Source organism: Lipophrys pholis, assembly GCF_963383615.2.
Source record: "Lipophrys pholis genome assembly, chromosome: 11".
NCBI lineage: Eukaryota > Metazoa > Chordata > Actinopteri > Blenniiformes > Blenniidae > Lipophrys > Lipophrys pholis.
Window position 1 is genome coordinate 18,770,516 of NC_137631.1, and position 20,225 is coordinate 18,790,740.

General features: G+C 40.5%; 1 protein-coding gene across 4 annotated transcripts in view; it reads left to right on the plus strand.

Moving 5' to 3' along the window:
* Nucleotides 1-20,225, plus strand: part of fkbp16 (FKBP prolyl isomerase 16) — a 75,730-nt gene that overhangs the window by 54,241 nt on the left and 1,264 nt on the right. For all 4 annotated transcript variants that reach the window (XM_080475972.1, XM_080475973.1, XM_080475974.1 and 1 more), the window contains 4 exons: nt 15,959-16,176; nt 17,811-17,992; nt 18,246-18,323; nt 20,024-20,161. In XM_080475972.1, the coding sequence (XP_080332098.1) occupies nt 15,959-16,176; nt 17,811-17,992; nt 18,246-18,323; nt 20,024-20,161 (616 nt within the window). The remainder of the gene's footprint in view (nt 1-15,958; nt 16,177-17,810; nt 17,993-18,245; nt 18,324-20,023; nt 20,162-20,225) is intronic.

Here is a 20,225-nt window from a genome sequence, read left to right on the forward strand (position 1 = left end):
GTTAAATTAAAGTTAGTGATGCACGGGGCTGGAGCCAGGATACATGCAGGGTGAAAATAATATTCTTTTTTATTTATCTTTATTTAAACACTTTAGTGTGAGAAGAGACGTGTGGCAGTAGAGCACAAGGTTAGAGCAAAATATGTGAGTGTCATGCAATGTACCTGAGAGTTGGAAACCTGGTGCTACTTTACCCTGGTTTTGACCATTATCACGTCTCATATCTTCTAGGCCTTCCGCACTGCTGTCAAAGCGCTTCACAACAGTCGTAAATTTCTGCTCTTCAATGTGGTCACACATCTTGTCAAGCACACTAACTTGTTTTGGGCTTATACTGGTTTTAAATCTATGTTCCTCAGAAAAACACCAGCCAATACTTGTTAAAACAAAAAAGCTGTTACTGGGATTTTTTGACTTGCAGGACCACCCAGCCCCTACCCTCATTGGTGGATCATAGAAGTCACTTCTCATAAGGATTTTCCAATTTGCATGTACATTTCAAAGTACACAATAAGGCAGCTTTCTTGTAACATATGGTCAAACAGACTGTCTAGTGATAACAAACAGAGTCGCCAAGCAACTCATTAACCCACTTTATACATTTTGCTCATTTGAGGCTGCAGCAGAATAAACAGGTGGGATGGTGGAGTGGCAAGCCAGTACTGATGGTGACACACTGTGTACACACACAAAGTCACACACTGTATGTTTCAGGTCTGCAAAAAAACAGCTGAAAATGCTACAAGTATCACGCTCTTAAAGGGCAGAGGTACAAATAGCAGGGTGTCTGAGGAGTCAGTGTAGGTGTTGGCTGTCTATAAAGCAGCGTGGTGCCGCTGCTGTGGAGCGATGTGAGGTGATGAGTGCAGCCTGGGAGCCCATAAAGGAAGGAGACCCATAGCAGAGTGACAATTAGTGAGTGTGTGTGTGAGAAAGTGTGTGCATGCAGATGTCTGTGCGTGTGCAGTGCTGAAGTGATGAAGAGGTACCGTCAGTGAGGACGTGGAGCATGACTCATCGCACGGAGACGTCAGTGTGCCGTCATCAGTCGTCTGCAGCAGTGTATCACAGCAAACTCATGCACTCACCCACTTAGAAGCAAGCGTGTGCACACACACACACACACACACACACACACACACACACACACACACACGGTTTTCAAAATATGCCTCTCAAAGTTAATGGCTGGCAGACTTGCACTGACGTCCCCACTGCAAAATCAGAATCAGATGGGTCGTGTTTGAGCTAAGAGGGATTAACTAAGTCTCATTACAAGGTCTCGTTATAAAGGAAACAGTCCCAGTTGTTTGATAGCACCGATTGGATTACTTGGACTGCGGTAATGTTTAATATCATCATTCCAGAGGGTAAAGGGAAACACAAGTGAGCTCTTGTAAGCCAAAACATTTTGTTATCTATGGAAAAAACAAGTGTGTTTGCTTGTGTAATGGGAGTGAAAACAACCAAAATTTCCTGGGATTCCCTTCAGTTTCTAAACTCTCTATAATCACTCTGACCTATGCCTTTGCCATGGGCTTGGGTTAAGTGAAACTAAGCCCTTCTCTTGAAGAAATGCGGTTGTTTTAGGCATGATTAATGCTGCAGGTCTCATACCTCTGCACAGCCGGAGGGAAACTAAAGAGCTGGCAGACATACAGGCTGCTCCTCTTTGACAACCTGACTAATAAGTCAGGAGTTCAGGGTGCTATTGATTCACAGGCTGCTCAGGGAGGCAGGGCTGGCTGCTGCTGAAAGGCAGCTGGATCTTTATTGGTTAGTTTATAGACAGACTCATTTAAGCAGTCATATTTCTCCTGGACATCGATACGGCAGGAGGGCGACAGTGAGTGATCAAGATAATGCCTTTGTCTGAGGTAAAAACATAGTGCAACCTCAGAAAAGTTAATATGACCGCATCATGTATGTACTTGTAAACCCCTCTTCAGAAACGTCCAGCATTAAAAGTGTCAAGGGAAGGAGTCTGTTGTTGTTCCTGTTTTAAGGTTGCACGTCACTGCATAATCAGCCAGGGAGCGTGACAAATTGCGGTCCATTTGCAATTTGCAAAATGATATTCCAGAAATGGTGACATTTTCTCTGTGGGAGTTATCTGCTTCCAGCATATGCATATGTGACAGCTCCGACTCAGAAGGGGAAATTAATTTCTGATCAGTATCTCTCTATGACATTTACTCCTCGGACCGGAATGTCACACATAAAGCGACAAGGAGCTTGTGGTTGCAAACATTAATGTTCACAACCACAGAGGGAGAAGAACAGCAACACTGTTGGATGATAATTCAACGTTTAACATTAGATGACCAAAAGACATTTTCTGAGCACATCTTTCATTTGAGTGCAGATGGGGTCAAAAGGAAAGAAAAGAAAACAAAGCTGAAAGCAGAAAGACGATTTGCAGCAGTCATGGTTTCATATGTCCACTGAAGTAGGCGGGCATCTGTGTGAAGTGTGACAGTAATGGAAGTCGATGACTGAGATCGTTCAAAGAGCAGTGATGTTTGGCTCCTTGGGCAGACTTTATCGTAATTTCAGAAGGCTTTGAAGTGCAGAAGTAAAACTAAAACCTGGTGTGTTTCTGCTTCATGTAATCAGCACATATAAAGTCTGTGCAGTGAAAGAAGTGGTTCGTCATTGCTTCATATTAAGTCCTCAGAGAATCAGCTGAAACTCAACCTCGGCCTTCATGGTTGTTCATACTGATTGATTATCAACTTAGAGTCAATCTGAGGATAAGATATCTTCTGCAGATAACAAACAGCATGGCTGATTTACTGGATAATAACCCCTCGTGGGGGATGTCTTGGTAAGACAGATTGCTGTCATCCGCCCAAACACACAGTGAAATCTTCAAACTTTATTCCAAAATAATTCATCTAGATGCTGTCACACATTAAAGCCAAGAGACCAGAGATTTCACATTGTTGCATGAGGTGGAACCCGAAAGTTCTCCTGCTCACCTGTGAGTCAGACGAGAGGTGCTTGTGTTTAATTCTTTGAACTTCTCTTTGTCAGCCTTTCATTCATATATCACACAGAGATCAAGCTCCAAATTCACGCACGTTCAAATCACTACAGCTGCTCTTAAAGAACCAATTACTTTTGGAATATAAAACTAAGCTGGCTGTCATAATTTTGACCATGTATAATGTGAGGATTTATTTTTTGCATCCATTTAATTCCAGTCTTGTACTATTTAATTCCAATCCTGTAGATTTGGCAAAGTGAAAAAAGTGACTTCATTCAAGAACTTTACTCCTACTTGAAAAGGTTAAAGGTCAATGTTTTGTCCTCAACAGTTGTATTTCTACTTTAATGTTGAGTCTCCCAGATCTGGATCCTTTCCAGAGAACAGTCTGCTGCTGCATCCTGAGTCTAAAACAACAATGCGACAAAGTAAACTAATGGTGGGAAGGCTAAACATTTAGTGGATTTGTAATCAGGCCATTGTCTGAGGAGATGGCAGCGATTACACGTTTACTGTTGCTTCTGTCCATCTGTGGACTATTCCTTCGTCGATTTTCCACGTCTTACTTTTGGTGTCACTCTCTTTTGTGACTCGGTGTTTGAATGACATTTAAACACCAGAATCAGTGAATTTATTGGTTTATTAAATCTGTTAAAACCTGATCAAGAGATATCATGGAGCAAAAAGAACAAACTGAAGTATTTCAATTCATCCAAACACAAAATATTGGGGATTGTGGCTTGTTTCATGTTTTTTCACATCTGGTAAATATAGATATAGATGCATGTATTCAACTTGACTGCGTTTCATTCAGGTGATTTAGGGGAACCAAATGCAGGATCTTTTTATTCTGCAATATGTCTCGATATCACAGCTTCCCATGGCTTTCAGTAGACCTGAATCAATTTGAATTAAATTTACCTCACCAATTCTTCTCCTGAGTCAAATGTTGGCAAAACAATGCGGCTCCACAGTACTCATAATATTCATTGATTGCCGGTCTCGTTGCTTACTTACCACTAGCACTCTGGTGTAGCTGGCGAATAGAAAAAAAATTAATAAAAGGACATCATCAATGGAACTCAATTTGTATGATTCGGGCCTGAATACAGAACTGAGATTGAATGTGTTTACTTACTTGTGATTGAATACATGCACTTCTAAAAACAACAATGCAGTAGCAAGGAGAGATATTTTACATTTTCATTACTAACTGTAGGTCCTTGACCCATCATTGTGAACTGTATTCTCGAGTGGGATGGCCTTCTTTGTCCTCCAGAAGGCTGGGTCATTGGTACACTTTTATTTATAAGGCCGTGCTTGGTCTACTGCCCTCCTACATCTGAAACATATTCACTCGGAGGAGTGTTGACTCTTACAGTTTATGTTCAAATGATCATTTGTTGCTCGCTGTTCCATCTGCCCGTACACAACTGGGAAAAAGGGCTTTTGCTTACTCTGCTTCTTCTACGTGGAACATGCTGCAAAAAGACCGGAAAATCACTGAACTTATTCCATTGAATGCTTTTAAGTCCAGATTGAGAGCACTTGAGACGACCTCTTTAAATTGTAGCTGTTTTTCAAAATGTGTATGTAATTTTATTTTGAGTTTTGTCATTTGAAATTGTAACTGTATGTTTGCTGCCTCTTGGCCGGGACTCCCTTGAAAAAGAGGTTTTCAATCTCAACAAGACTTTCCTGGTTAAAAAAAGGTTAAATATAGAAAATTATAAATAAAAAAAAATTCAACTGATTTTGTAACCAATGATAAAGAGTCGTAATCTTTCAATACTAGCTACTAAATAATAAGATCAGTGTTGTGAGATGAAGCTATAATTGTTAAATCTGTAATGTTACATTAGAGGTAAGAGTACAGTTCTCTGCTCACAGAAGTATGATAAAAAAAATCTAGTAATATGGTGTAAATTGCACTTTAAAGTACGAGTGTGATTAGAATCATGGGAAAATAATCCTAAAAGTAAGTACACAAGCGAATATTTATGTTTTGTTTCTTCCACCCCGGCTCATACATAAAGAACAGTGCGGCTGCCAATCTGATACGCAGGAAAATCAAAACAAGGTCACGACCCCGTACGCGTTTGGACGGTGTGGGAAATGAAACTGCTGAATATGAGAGACTTTGAACTCTAAACTCAGTCAGCTGGTATTGAGTCCAACAGTAGCGTGACTCATCAAGCTCTGCAGAAACCCTGATACCAAGCCATGATTTACGATCGAGTGTATTAGCAGGGACAGCCGTCCCTGCAGCACTCTGTCTTTCCTTACGTACAACGTTGACCAAGTTACTGAAAATAAGTATTCTTCTAAAATTACAACCTTAAAAAGTAGAGGAGTACTTCAAGAGCTACGTTGAAATATAAGTATTTACTTGGAAAGGGGGATACGATTTTCAGCGGTGATGCAAAACTCAGGCATAACACGTGTGTTCTTGAAAGAAACTGATTAGTAAATGAATGATAAGGAGAAGAAGCAGTAACGAAAAACAGCAGAGATGAACTACCGATGCACAGACAGCAGCAAACACGTCTTTTGAAAGTAAGCTGATGTTTGTTTGAGGCTGTCAACACACCTGTGACACTGTGGGTCGGCCGAAGGTAGCCTATGTAGAAGCAAACAACTTCCTACTATGCTCTTCCTATCATTGTGAAGCAGAATTCACCAAGCGTTGGATGTTCAAACAATAATAGGGAATGTGAGATGGCTTTAGACCATCATGAGTTGGAATACTTTTAACCTACTGATGATGTGTTGCAATAACAATCCTGCACAGAGAGAGAGACAGTATCTCTTTAACTGTTTTTATCTATGATAAAAGAAACAAGCTCTTTGAAACTTCAGTAATTGTAACTGTGTCGTTGATTTCATTATATGAATCAGTTACCTGTTGTGTTTTGTGCAAAAGTAGAGGGAAACACGTTATTTGATGGCATGTTTTCTCACCCGCTGCGCACATAGAAACAGACAGGCTGTAATAACAGGGAAGCAAGCAAACAAATACCCAAGGTGATGTAAGTTTTTTTTTTTTTTAATGAACTTAATATGTTTGTATAACCTCGAGAATGAAATCTTTCCCTTTTGGAACCTAACTTTGGTTGAGTTCAAAAAAGGAGGAAAAAGAGCTTTTTATTTACTGTTATTCAGAAATTTCTTTTTATGTTTGTTACTTCCCATTTCCATGTCTGAAATTGACTCCGGGTGCCTGCACTCAGCCTTCCCCACAGCAGAGCGGGACTGTGTGTGCTGTACCTTCTCTACTTAGAGCTGCTTTAATAAAGTTGTGTAACCAAATGATCCTCTCGAGTCTCTCTCAAACGGCTGGACAAGCACACGTCCCTATTAAAAATCTGCCGTATGCCCTTTCTGTTAGTGATGGGATACACTTTAACAGGTCTTAGGAAATGTGCTGTAGATTATATGGGAAACTTTTGAGGAGCTCAACAGCAAGGATGTAGGTAGACGATGATGTTAATCCCCGCAAAGCAGAGTTTCATTGGCTTGTTGCTGGAGGAGAAAATAAACAGGAGAGGGAAGCAGCTGAAAGGCCACTGTACGTTGCTTGATCTCCGACTGTAACAGGAGACAGTTTCGCTGCAAATTAACTAGTATAGCAGCAGGCGAGGGAAAAACAGCTGTGACGTCTCACCAATGGCGGGATTATTGCTAAGCTCCTTTGCACGGCTGCATTGATGCTGTGTGTCCGTCCAGGAGTCAAAACAGACGTAGCCCTGAACGACAGCAGCAGCAGACCTGTAAAAAAAACAAAAAAAACAAAAACAAACTAGAAACAACCTCATAAATCCTCTGATTCTCCATTATCATACAAGCTGCACACCACATTTATTACGGTATATTAGTGCACTCAGGTTGTAACCATAGAAACCAGGATGAGGTACATTGCTGGCCTTTCCATCATTTATGGAGCGCATGACGTCAAAGCGGCCGCTGTTTTCCCTCTGAGGGAGTTTTTCCTTTCATTCAGAGCAGCGAGGGGTCCGCATGACAGATAACAGCATGAGTCAGCGACACTATCATACACCTTAATGAAGAAGTATGAAACCACAACACTGAACTCAGGGTAATCTATAATGAATTCCTGCTGCGCTCACCATAGAATGGAGAAAAGCTTGTCCTTTGTCACATAGCTCATGTAAACACACACAAAACACCTGAATGTCCCTGCCTTAATCTGATTTTGTCACAGTCGCATTACTAGAAATACAGCTACGTCACAGAAACGTCACATAATAAAACACTGCTGGCTGAGAAACATAGACTGCCCTCATTAGTGTGGATTAATATAGATTAGACATTTGTAGAATACCTGTTGCAGGGATTATTGTGACAGATTTTATTATTGGAGTAAATCTGTGTGAACTTTGGGTGTTCATTTGAATCCTTATATGACCAAGACACCTGCATTTATTTCAGTTTCATGACTTATGATCTTAAAAAAAATTTTCTTCTTTTTCCAAAACAATTTCAGTATTCAGTATTTCTCCATGTTCACTCTCCGTGTTACTAAAGTGTGACATCCTAGTGAATCTCGTCTGTGATTACGCATTCATTCATTCCACTGCAATGTCCTGCAGCCATCAAACTTTAGAATTTAAATAGTATTCTCATTTTGACGTCAAGCCCTTTATCAATGTGTACAAATTTTATTCCTCTCCTGTCAAACTTTGCATGTATACATTGAACTTATTTAAAATATCTGTTTTATTCTAATATACTGGACATTTCTACTCTGTGTAGAGCAACACTACTTAGAAAAATCCCTCAGGATTTATAACATATTTCTATTCTGTTCTGTTCTATATACTGCAGTATTTGAGGGGGCAGCTCCAGTTATTTGTGTTTTTTGAGAATTCTAAAGATCATGAGCATTGATGGGATTACGGTTATAAGATGTATAGCCATAACCTGTCAATGGCAGCAGGATATTTTAGATATTATAATACTTTACGGACAAAAACAGTGTTTTCCAACATAAAAAGATGCTTGACAATATTTCTCTCTCAGTGACTGTAGCTAGTTTGTGACGTCTAACAATTATGCCACTTCTATAAATACATTAGTAAAGGTAAAAAAAAAAAGAAAAACACCTGGATCTACAATACAAGTACGACTTGACTGGATTCATCAACCCGGTCCATCCATCTTCTTTTACAAGTATCTCCTTTAGGGTCACTGCGAACTGGAGCCAATCCCAGCTGATAAAGGCAGGTACAACCTGGACAGGTCGCCAGTTCAGGTCACACCGAAAAAAACAAAACAGGCCAGACTTTTGCACACCATGTCACCTGATCGTGACCTGAATTTAACATAACAAATAGTATTGACACAAAACCAGTCGGGCATCTGAACCTGTCTGTGTCTCTCAGTCCTGTCAGAGCTGCAACCACAGCAAATGTCTCTTATCTTTAACTCGCCCCACTATCGATCTCTTCAGTCCCCGGGCTCTGCCCCGCTTCTGCAGCATGGCATAAAACCTCGGCGTGCCTTTTCTCACTGCTCTGGTTCAGGTCAGATCAGGACTGCAAGTTTATTCAACCTAGAAAAAAAAAAAGCTTTCTTACTAGTTGGATCAGTTGATTTTAAAAAGACAATGTTTAAAATAAAGTTAGTATTAAAGGGAAATGCAGAAATAGCTCAAACTTTTACAGGCAATATTTAATATCGCCCTCATAGATCAAGTAGCATCAACTAAACAAATGTTCTGGGGGTCAGGGTAATACCATCTCTTATATTTGTTTCTGTTCATTTTTCAAAAGAAATCATGATAAAGTAAAAAAAAAAGTTTCGTGTAAACTTATATATACCGACATATTTGAGAAAAAAATTTTTTTTTACAAAACATAAAGATGCAGCATGTATTTCTAATTCAAAGCATCTAAATAGCATGAAAGCAGCTTTCTTTCTTTTTTTATTGCTCTTGGATCAATTGCTGTTCTGCTAAATCTATAACCTGAGAAACATTGAGCTATCAAACACAAGTGACACAAAGCATGTGCAGTGTGACAGTGTCAAACAAATGTCACGTGATGGCAAAATAAACACAACGTTATGTAATTAGTTCATCATTTTCAGTCCATTTAAATCTGTTTAAATGTCTGGCGATGTTATGCAGTCATTCGCCATTATCTGAATTCATTTACGGGCTGCCATTTCTGAAAGATGGTTCAACAACTTGCTAAAACAAAATGAGAATAGAATTACTTCCTTAAGAAATAACATCTTTTATTTTCATTGTATTAAACCTAGTAACACCTAAATAAGTCAATGGAACTATCCAAGGTTCATTGCTTTTCATTGTTTTCAATGTTTTCAATGTTTAATGTTTTTTGTAAATCCTTTGTATTTTAAGGACCAATCATGATATGAACTGAAAATTAGAACAGGTTATACATGCTTTAACATGTGGCACTAATTTCACAATATATTTCAATAGCTAATTATTGTTTGGTTTTCTGGTTTTTTAAAGGATCAAAATGATGTAGAATAGCTTCATGTTTATACCGGCTCAAAACGATGCACGCTCACATAACGAACGGTTACCCTTCTCTTTCTTAGTGCGTACATGAATGCAACTCAGTTATCAGCTCAGATCCTTTTCGGTACATGTGAGCATGACAACCAGCAGGTCACATGTGGGAGATTCTTCATATTGCTTTGAAGCAGAATGAGTGACAGTCGTCGTTGGTTGCTTCTGGGAAACACATGCTGAGTGTTGGCCTTGTGCTGGCTCAGCATGTTTTGAGTGAATCACACCTGAGTGAGCATGTAATTTGTGAAATAGTTTGTACATGTTTCATACTGTCTGCAGAAGCTTCTTCTGCAAAATGCAATTCACACGGGTCTAAATTTAAATTCTCTGAATTTCATCCTATCATTATCTGAATATTATTTCTCTGTTATACCCAGTAATTTCCACTCCTGAGACAGCAAAGAAAAAAAGAAAAAACAATCAGCAGTTCTTTTGAAGAACTTTACAAAGCAAAACTCTGCCTTCAAAGAAAAGCTATTTTCATGACAAATAATTATCGCCATCGCCACGGACTGTGGTTAAACCTGCTACATGATCCTGCAACAGTAACTCCACCTACTGATCAACAATCAGCTGTACCCACCAATGTGAAGGTAACTCCCAATGCACAGTCTTGTGATCACATTCGAACTTGAGCTGCGGCCTGGAGGAGCAGACCGCCAGGCTCACTCTGCGGACGCTGACCGTGGCTAAAGTTGCAGCTTCAGGTTTCACGGAGATCTTGGGGAGGATCTCAACACACTGACCAGCCTCAGCTTCCTGTTTACCCTAATAAGACCCCGGGGGCTCATCGGCTGAGCTCAGCAGCACACTGGTGTGATGCTAATCACCAGTGACCCACATGACACCGTAAACCTTATGGATTTGTCCGCATGCTGCGGTCTCAGATTACACTCCACAGCTCATTGGTCGTGTCAGTTCTTGTTTAATGCTCATGGTGGCAACAGTAGATGTTCAACTCTCAGCTGATTTCCCATTATTCTTCAGCGTTGAGGCAGCAATCTTCCTGCCGATGCTTTGTTCTTAACGGTTTGTCTGCTTGCTGCTGTCAGCTGCCGAGCCGAGTAACATCACACCTGTTGAACCCTGAACGTGCAGTGTGTGTTTTCAGACTTTGAGTCATTTTCAAAATCTCACATCACTTGGTTTTCATTAAGAGCTTTGTGAATACTGGTAGCTCTGCACCTGCGTCAAGCAATAAGAAATTACTGATTTCTCACATCAACTTTCTTTATTTTGTGAGTGAAACACTGTTCGAGTCATTCAACTCAACAATCAATTTCTTTTTGAAAGACAGTTCTAGGCTATGATCTGTTTTGAATAAACTCGAGTCTCATTTTAAGACTAAAGTCTGAAGTTAAGGCTTTAATATTAATAAGGCACAGAAAGCCTTCCATCTATCTACAGCATAAACCTGCTTTATCCAACTTACGATAGGGTACACAACCACAGACAACCAAGCACATTTACACCTATTGTCAATTAAAGCCATTATTCAAGAGTATATTTGTACTGTGCCATCAAACCAGAAGAGCAGGCCAAACAGACTCAGGGAGAACATGCAAACTACACACAGACAAGCCCCCAAGCTTGGAATCAGAGCACATGGAGAATATCCGTGCTTGCACAGGTACAAAACACAAACTTCCCACAAAAATGCATCGTTGAATTACAGAATCAAACAGAGGATATTCTCGGTGAGACAAGAGTGCCACATAGACTGTCACATGTGGGACCTCGCAAATTCATAACAACGCTGCATGTATCTTCACTCAGTGACTCCACTTCGTGTTTATCTCCTGTGCTACTTGATATTGTGAGCTGACAACTAGTGAAGAAATGTTCATCCCAGAGCCATAACGGCCTGCACAGTAAGTACTTGTGCTGTGTTAATATTTTGATGTGGTACACATTTCTCGATATAAATATTTCAAGGCCTCGAACTTCACCACAATGAGGAGCAAAACTTTGTACCTTTGATCTCAATATAAGTGCTTTAGTTAGCAGTTAGTTCATAAATGTAGATTTCAAACCAAAGCCATGTAATCACTTTATACGACTAATGACTAATATTAGTGCCAGATAACTAACCACAGCAGAAAAATTCCACTTCGCTGACCCGTGGAGGACATTTTATGCGATGATGCTCATAGTAAAGTGTCTACACGCGCCTCATCCATCACGGTACAAAAAGTAAATAAAGCCTTGATTACAAAGTGAGCTTAGCATTTTTTAATTAAGGTGTCAACATGAAAATGTCACAGAAAACCCTTTGTTGACTCTGGGTAATGAAAAACCCATCCACAAACCCTGAATATTTCAGCCACATCCTGGCAAATAAACTGTACAAATGAACCTGGATGGATTTTTACTGCAGTTAAATATTTGTTTAAAAAAATAATGCAAGTCTAGCTTTAGGCTGAGAGGTGAGTTCACCGGAGTCTGTGTGTTTTCATTATATGTTACACACTGTCGCAATATTGGCCGGATTGTGGTGCGATAGTTCCAGATAAGAGTGGAGGGAGGCATGCAAGGACAGGACAACACATAGCTGCAGTATGTGTGTAGGCTGCACATGCTGGGCAGTGAATCGTTTGGAGACGGTGTCATGTACTCTGTGCTTGATGGCAGCTCCGTCACATGGACTCAGTAGAGTCAAAAGAGAAGCACTGATTCAACTAATTCACTAGTTAAGATAGTAAAGCACTGACGTGTGAAGTACTGTGGTACTGTGTGTTTATTCACAACACTTGAATCACATTTTAAGCCAGAAATGTTTTTAGATTTTAAAAAAAACGTATTAACTAAAATATCTAAAGTTGACCTGATTAAATACAGAACATAGTACATTTTTTTAATGAATTTTCACTATGAATGAACTTTTTAAGTTTTGAAACGGAAACTGGAAGTCTTGGCATTAAGCATTCATTGATGTCATTTGATCAGTATCCGTGACTGTAACTGACTCTCCCTCTGACTCTTACAGTAACTAGATCATGACTGCCGTTAAGTCTGGATGAAGTTTTTGCAAATGATCAGCTCATCACGTGGGAATCTTTGAGTGACGGCCATAAAGCTGCGAGGACGACGTCTTCCCTCGGAGTCAGACTATCTGCAGAAGTTGAAACAAAAAACAAGCCAGTTTTGAGACTATCAGGGCAGGAAAGTTCAGAAACAAAATGAAAATCTGAAAAATGTATTCTTCGGCCCAAAAAAATCTACAGTGACTAATTATTTGTACTTTATTTCCACTTCTGTACACAAGCGACGTGCCATATGTGCTCCATGAATGCATTTGGGCACGTCTTGCACAATTCTGCTCTCTGAACCCTGTCAGCATGCGGTGGTGTGTAAAAATCAGTTTCAGTTAATGATCAGCAACCTGGAAAAAAATTGTTCAAAACAGACTGGCATCTTAAAAACCTGCATCGACTTCTGCTCGGCTCACAATGATAACATCTGAATGTGACTTCCTCTGACTGTGAGTGCAGATATGGGGTTCGGGTTTCGGAGGCCTCGGCCGGGCGAGCTGCTTTCACGCTGCTGCGTGTCCCGTGATCCCCGGGCGAGGTCCCCAGAGAGGAGAGGTGAAAGGGTCATTTGATCCCACCTGCTGACGCAGCTCTGCCGTAACTGGGGATACGACTAATTCTGTTAGACAAACAAAAATTGTGTCAGTGACACAACCAGTTTGAATAAATCATGACCTGACACAACTCCCAGTACTATCGCTTTGCAGCAAACAGTGACTGGGTGGGGGTCTGCAGGAAGCTGCACTTCCTTTTGTCTGTCCTTGCTTTCAGCTCTTTGTTTAGTCGAGCTTATTATACGAACAGGATCCTATTAACAGTTGATGCACTTTGCCTTTTAATGTTAGGATCGCCACATTTTATTAATAATGATTTTTCCTGCATTTTTGAATCTTATTTTTTTAGGTCACTAAAATCAGCTACTTCAAAATGTCCTTTTCAAAATTTGATCTGGCTGTTTTTAGATTATTTCCCCCTCTCACCTCTGGAGTCAGAGCCTCCACAGAGAAACTGATAATGGACCATTGTGAGCCGCGTGCTCGCTGCAGCCTGATGACTGAAAAGCAAATTAACTTTCCCTCTGAGTGACTCTTGAGAATGCTGAAGTCACCGATGGCTCACGGCGTCATGCCAGTATCAAATTTTTGTCTGCTTTCAAGAACCAGAACCTCTCACATGTCTCTTAGATTTGTTGTTTTCAACCCACAGGTACTGGATGTGAAATTTTATTCTTGCAGACAGCAGCTGCAGCAGCATGAAAACACACGCACGCACGTACACACACACATATATATATATATATATATATATATATATATATATATAAATCTCATTATAATCCACCGAAGTGTTTACATTAGTTTGTTGTTGTGAATGTCTGTCAAAATTTTATTATTTATAGATTATTCATATTCATTTGTTGTCACTTGAATCGCCGTGAGCAGAGATCTAATACTTCAAATGGATGCAGACCCTACACTGCTCGACACTCATCACTTCAAGGAAATTCCCTTCCTTTATAGTTTCTGATAAAACCTGGCCGGTACATCAATAAGGTCACAGACAGAGTATGGCCGTTAGACAATTACTGCGGTGATGTGGTGTCCTGAGCAGAGCTGTGGAGAGTGATTGATACTATCAGGTTTGTCTTTATCAAAGCACAGTCTTCCTTTTAGTGTCATAACACTATTGGTCACATCGCTGTTGTTATTTGGTAAGTCGGTAATGGTGCATTCATTCTCCTGGAAAGTGGGGGAGATACCACATGGGAAGGTCCGATTTCACAGTTTACAGCATTCACATGTCAATAACAATAGCACGCAACATGGGTGCCTGCTGAATTTTTATTGAAGCTTTATTGCTGCTGCCAGAGTCTAGAAATAGGACGAACAAGATTGTCATTACATACACAGTACATGAATGAGGTGTGGGCTGAAATCAAGTTCAGGCGGTCCAAATTTATTTTCACACTATATTTATGTACTTTTTCAGTACTTCATGTACTATGTGGCTATAAATGGCCGGTCTGTTTCCCCAAAGTGGCGAGAGTAAGTGTAGTGATTTATGTCTATAAGAACAAACCCAAACAAGAAGAGATTATCCCTGCTGCTTATGTTTGTATTTGTGTGTGGGGAACATTTTCAACCTGTAACCAGAACCACCGCTTGCTGAGGGACGTCAGCGAGCTCTCCGACACTCTTTCTCGCTGGAAATGAGACTTTTCTCACCTCCCAGTGACTTATGAGCGCGACAATAAAATCATTCAAGAGTTACTGCAAGGTGGATTTTTCTTTTCAAATACTACGATGTGCACTAACTAATGCCAAAACCATTTTTTGTGTGTGTGTATTGTTACTGTATATTTATACATTTGTTTCCGATATGTTTTCCCAGAGTCATGATGGCAACCATCATAGAATAATAAGGTATTATATTACAAGTACAAACAGAGATGTATGATAACACAACAAAGATAACAAACAGACACAAAGCAGTATGCATTAGGTGTTATGGAGCGCCGTGGCCGAGGAACAACGTGTGTTTTGTGAAAACGTAATTTAAAAGGTTTTAATACAGAAAGAGGAGGGGGGAATGAGAGTCCACAATAGGCATGCCTCACAGCTCATTCCACACTTCCGCTGCACTAAGAAAAAGACAGGTATGATGAGCCTTGCTCACTTGGGCGTAACCTTACATTCTTCAGGGTCATGGCCTCTGCACAACACAATAGTAAATATGCAAAATATGCCAAGAATCTTGTGTGTCGCTTTCAATTTACTTGAAATTGCAAGTGAATTTTAAGTGTGTGACTTCCTTCCATACGGTGAGTTGTGTTCATGTTGATATTCAGATTTTTAGAGGGACTTTGTTTGATCTATCAAGACGTCGAGAGACTGAAGCGCGACATGAACCTTGACTCAATCATCCAGTGATGTTTTTTTTAGCACTATTGTCTATATAGACCAGGCCATGAGCTAAGAACAGCAAAAATAATACATTTTGAGGTGAAAGCTGCATTTGGCAGTAAATATCAAAATACACCAGTTATAAGTAAAGAAATCATTGCAACTTTCGAAGATGGGGCAGTATAAATGTGTGTTATCTGCACAGAAATGATAGAAATGAATTTTAGTGGCGCTATTTTCTTTTGCAAATCTGTGTGTGTGTGTGTGTGTGTGTGTGTGTGTGTGTGTGTGGGGGTTTTCATCTGCATTCAAATACATCTGTGGTGGAGTTGATGAATAAATATAGTTCGTATTTTCAGATTGTCTCTCGGATTGATGTAATTTTGTAATGTAATTCTGCTAAAAAAATCTGAATTTGTGCAACGTTGAAAGGCTCATTGTTAATGTGTTTTCCTGTTTGTGTGTGCAGAGATCCAGACATCCCTTCCTGGGCTCCTTTACTCTACCAGCTGCAGCTGCTGGATGTCAGAGAGAAACCAGACCCATTAAGTCTGCCAATCGCAGACCGCATTCGCATTGGAAATCAAAAACGAGAGCGAGGAAACTTTCATTTCCAGAGGGAGGAATACTGTATGGCCGCCAGAGCTTATTGTATGGCTCTGGATGTGCTAACCACACGCAGAAAAGGTAATCTTGCATCAAAACCTAAATGTATTCATGAAAACCACGTCCCAGCGTGTGTCTACGCCGTGGGGGAGCTATATTAGCTGATAGAAATGGAAATGTGTGACAGATTTGTAACAGTGCAAAGATGCACATGCAGAAGAGACATAACGCAGTACGGAGCATGGAGACCTCAGACGGCACATTTCCATATCCGCCCCAGTCCAGGATGACATAACACTCCAGTGCTCTCCTCCATTCTGCCTCCTCACTAATCACGCCGCCGCGATGCGGTGACACATGTAACCGAGCCGAGTGCCTCGCTAAATGTTTTGGCTTAATTCTTTTGCATAATCAACGCTAATCAACTTTCTTATTATTTCCATCATCTTAATCACTTTCATCATTGACGAGGCATTGTGGGCCCGAGGGGGGAAATGCAGCTGAACAAGTCGGTGAGGAGAGAAACATGAACTGCTTCTCAATGTGTCAATGATGCTGGACCAGCGAGTGAACTCACTGTGGCACTGAAGACAGGAGTTTATGAGGGCATCCACATCATGCAATTAGTGGATGAGGAATAAGGATAATAATGCATGAGAGGCACCAGCATCTTTACTCCTACTGGGTCATCCGGGGCCCATCAGTATCAGCTTGCGGATACGATTAATGACATATCCAGATTTTAAAACACTGTAAACAATCAACCAGTGAGTATGTGTAATTTTGCGTACACTCATAGAAATATCTAAAACTAATAAACTTGAGTTTAGTTTGAGGTTTTTTTTCCAGTCTCCTATAATTCTGTTATGTCAACCTTTGAGCTCCTGTGAACAGCCATTTCCACCTTTGCCTACATTGATAAAAATCATTCATTCCGTTTTGTGAAGATGATTTTATTAGTGGTGATGTTGATGGCGCTAAAAGAATGAGTTTGACTGCAGTACCAACTGACTGCTGCTTCAGGTAGCTTGAGCTGGTTGAGACCAAACGTGAATCAGTAGGATGACACAAGCAAACCTCCAAATGAATGCAAAAGTTGCCCTCGAGCTTCCACGTGTAAACTATAAAACACCAACTCAGGTCTGCGTTTAAAGCTTCTTCTTTGGCCTCAAACAACAAATTAGCACTTCAAAGAGTCCATCTTGGAACCACATCTGAAGACTAATAGACTGGATTTAATCATAAAATCTAGTTCAGTACATCGGTGTGGCACTTCCACATAGATACGTTCCCTAAGCTGCTAACCCCTATTAACCATTATCTTCAGGGTCAATAGTGAAATTCCCTTGTGCTAACAAGTGCTTGTTTCTCTAGTCACTATTTGATTCAGCTTTAACTCTAATGGTGACACCATGCAGTTGGTAGAGCAGGATCCAGCTGGAATTTAAAAAAAATAAAAGCAGAACATGAAACAGCATTGTAATGACACCCAAAGGGAATTTCTCCATGAAAGTCCATTTTTCTCTTTAATTTGTAAGAATAACCAAGATGAGTCACCACAGGTTTTGTCAGGCTTTTCTAACAGTTTAGTTTCTATAATGTTAGAGTCACCAGTGGAAAAATAAAACAAACAAGCCCAAAAAAAGTCTGGTAATCATGAAGTCTGCAGCAGCAGGGCAATGTTTGACAAACCATGCATCTCTGTCTGTGTGCAGATGGTAGCGATGGTGGCGTGGTGGCAGAGGAGGAAGAGGTGCGGGACTACCGAGTGAAGTGTTTGAACAACCTGGCCTCTGCTCAGCTCAAACTGGAGCAGTTTGACGAGGCGCTGCACACCAGCCGGGACGTTCTGAGCCTCGAGCCAAACAACGTCAAGGCCCTGTTCAGGGTGGGAAAGGTGGGAGTCCATGCTGTCGTGTTATTACCGAGAGACAACGTGTAGCATCTCATCCTTCATCTCTATCACACCGCAGATGATTACTGTGAGCAGAGTTCCTGGAAGCAAAATGGAACATGTGTAATGTGGGAATAGATGTAATTCTGTTTGAGGGAAAACACAACAGATACATTATTGCTATCTCCTCTTGTCTATTTTTGATTCATGGGTCCCCCACCTCTGCTCACACTGAGGGCTTTCCTATCTCTTCCAGCTCCTCTCAGACAGGAGTGAATACACAGAGGCCATGGAGGTGCTAAAAAAGGCCTTGAAACTGGAGCCAGCCACCAAGGTGAGATCATGTGGGTGAGCAACTCGCTCCCCTCCATATGCTCCCTCCAAATCTGCCTGTGAATTCTACACACTCACGCATGCAAGCACGCGCGCGTTGCACAACTTGAAAAGTTAACTTTCCAGTGTTGAGCTATCAATCTGATAGAAAATCAGATGTTTCAGTGAAGGTAACCTTTAGTGCATTTCTGTCGAGCAACATTTAGCTCTTATTTAACTTCAGTAATTTATTAGTTATTAAACAATATTCACCATTCTCATACATTTTGTCTTCAGAGTGTCAAAACCACCAGCTGTTTACTGTCAAGCTACTTCATTCACTGTGACATCAGACTCAGTTAGACTCTTTTTGTTTCCTGAGAAGTTTGATGGCACCCTGACTGACAAGTTCTTCAGCACTGTCATGAACGTATACATAAAGGACAAACAAATAAGCAGCCTGAACAAAATGTTCATGTCCCCTTTACAATTTAGATCATTAAAAATAACTCTTGATTTATATGCCATATATATAATGTGAGAATGGTGACAAGGATGAGCAGTGGTTAGTACTGCAGCCTCACAGTGACAACATCCAGAGTCTAGGCAGCTTTCTCTTCTGTGGAGAGTTTGTATGTTCTTCCTGTGTGGACTTCCTCTCATAAGCAATTTCTTTCAGGATTTATCCCTGGATGGATGGATGGATGATTCCCTTATCAGTTCTGTTATTTCTCTCACTTAAATGAATAAAAACATGCTCATTACGGCTTTTCAATCAATGCTTTAATCACATTTAAATAAAACGTATCAAAGTTACAAGTTCAAAAGAGAACTTCTTCCCATTTAAGCCTGAATAGAATATGTTAAACTCCTTCAGCAGAAGGCGTGTTCCTTCGTGTTTGTGTGGTTTTTCCAAATTGGCCAAACCCTGCACAAAGGCTCTGGCAAAGCACACATCTGTCTGTCTACAGATGTGACCACGCAGCTCAGAGTCTGTCTGGCAAACTCTGGAAAATTAAAAATAACACACAAAAGTCAAATAATGTCACTCTGGGGCCACGTTCTCTAAAAGTAGTAAAGTTGGAATGAAAATAGGCTTTAGTCATACTTTCTGAGCATTGAAATAGACACTGCACTCTGTAATTAAGATAACTTGCTCACGTCACAACAAATTAAAAATAATAAATATCCTGCTTCCTGGGGTTTGATGCAGGTCGAGTTTGAATGGGAAAGTTGAGGACAAACATTTCAATCAGCTGTTTACAGAGTGCAGCCGGTGACTCATCGACATGACCCAAAGGGCACGCTGCCACTGTCACAAATAAGTCTGGTCTGGGCTAGAAAGAATGAAAATATCTGCTGCTTCGATAATTACACCCTTGTCTCACTGCAGGATAAAACACTCTGGGGAGAACTGATTTAGCTGCTGTCTGAGAAAATTATTGTACCGAGGTTGTAGATGATCAGAGAGGAAATAATATACTTTTGTAGTGAGAAGAATTAAAATTATGGATTGTTCCTTTTTTGCCGTCTCTACAGCTGTTATCTAATACTGTGTGTGTGTGTGTGTGTCCCCAGTCAGCTGGCATCAAAGAAAATATTGATTGTTTTAGCTCTCTACTCCCACCTGCTGGACATTTCTTTTTAGAATCGCAGCGTCACTTTTTCTCCTCTGTAGAAAGTATTTCTTCATTTGTTTTCATTCCCTCTCCTTTCATCCAGGCCATTCACGCAGAGTTATCTAAACTGGTGAAGAGGCAGTCAGGAGGTAGAGAGACTCAGGAGTGGAAAGCTAAACCGGCTGAGATGCTCGGAGACAACATCACACCTTTCCTGATTCCATCCAAGAAGAAGCCATCAGTAAGGAGCTTTATTTCCCCCCCCCCCACCACCTGCAACGAGAGTTGCAATTATATAAATAACT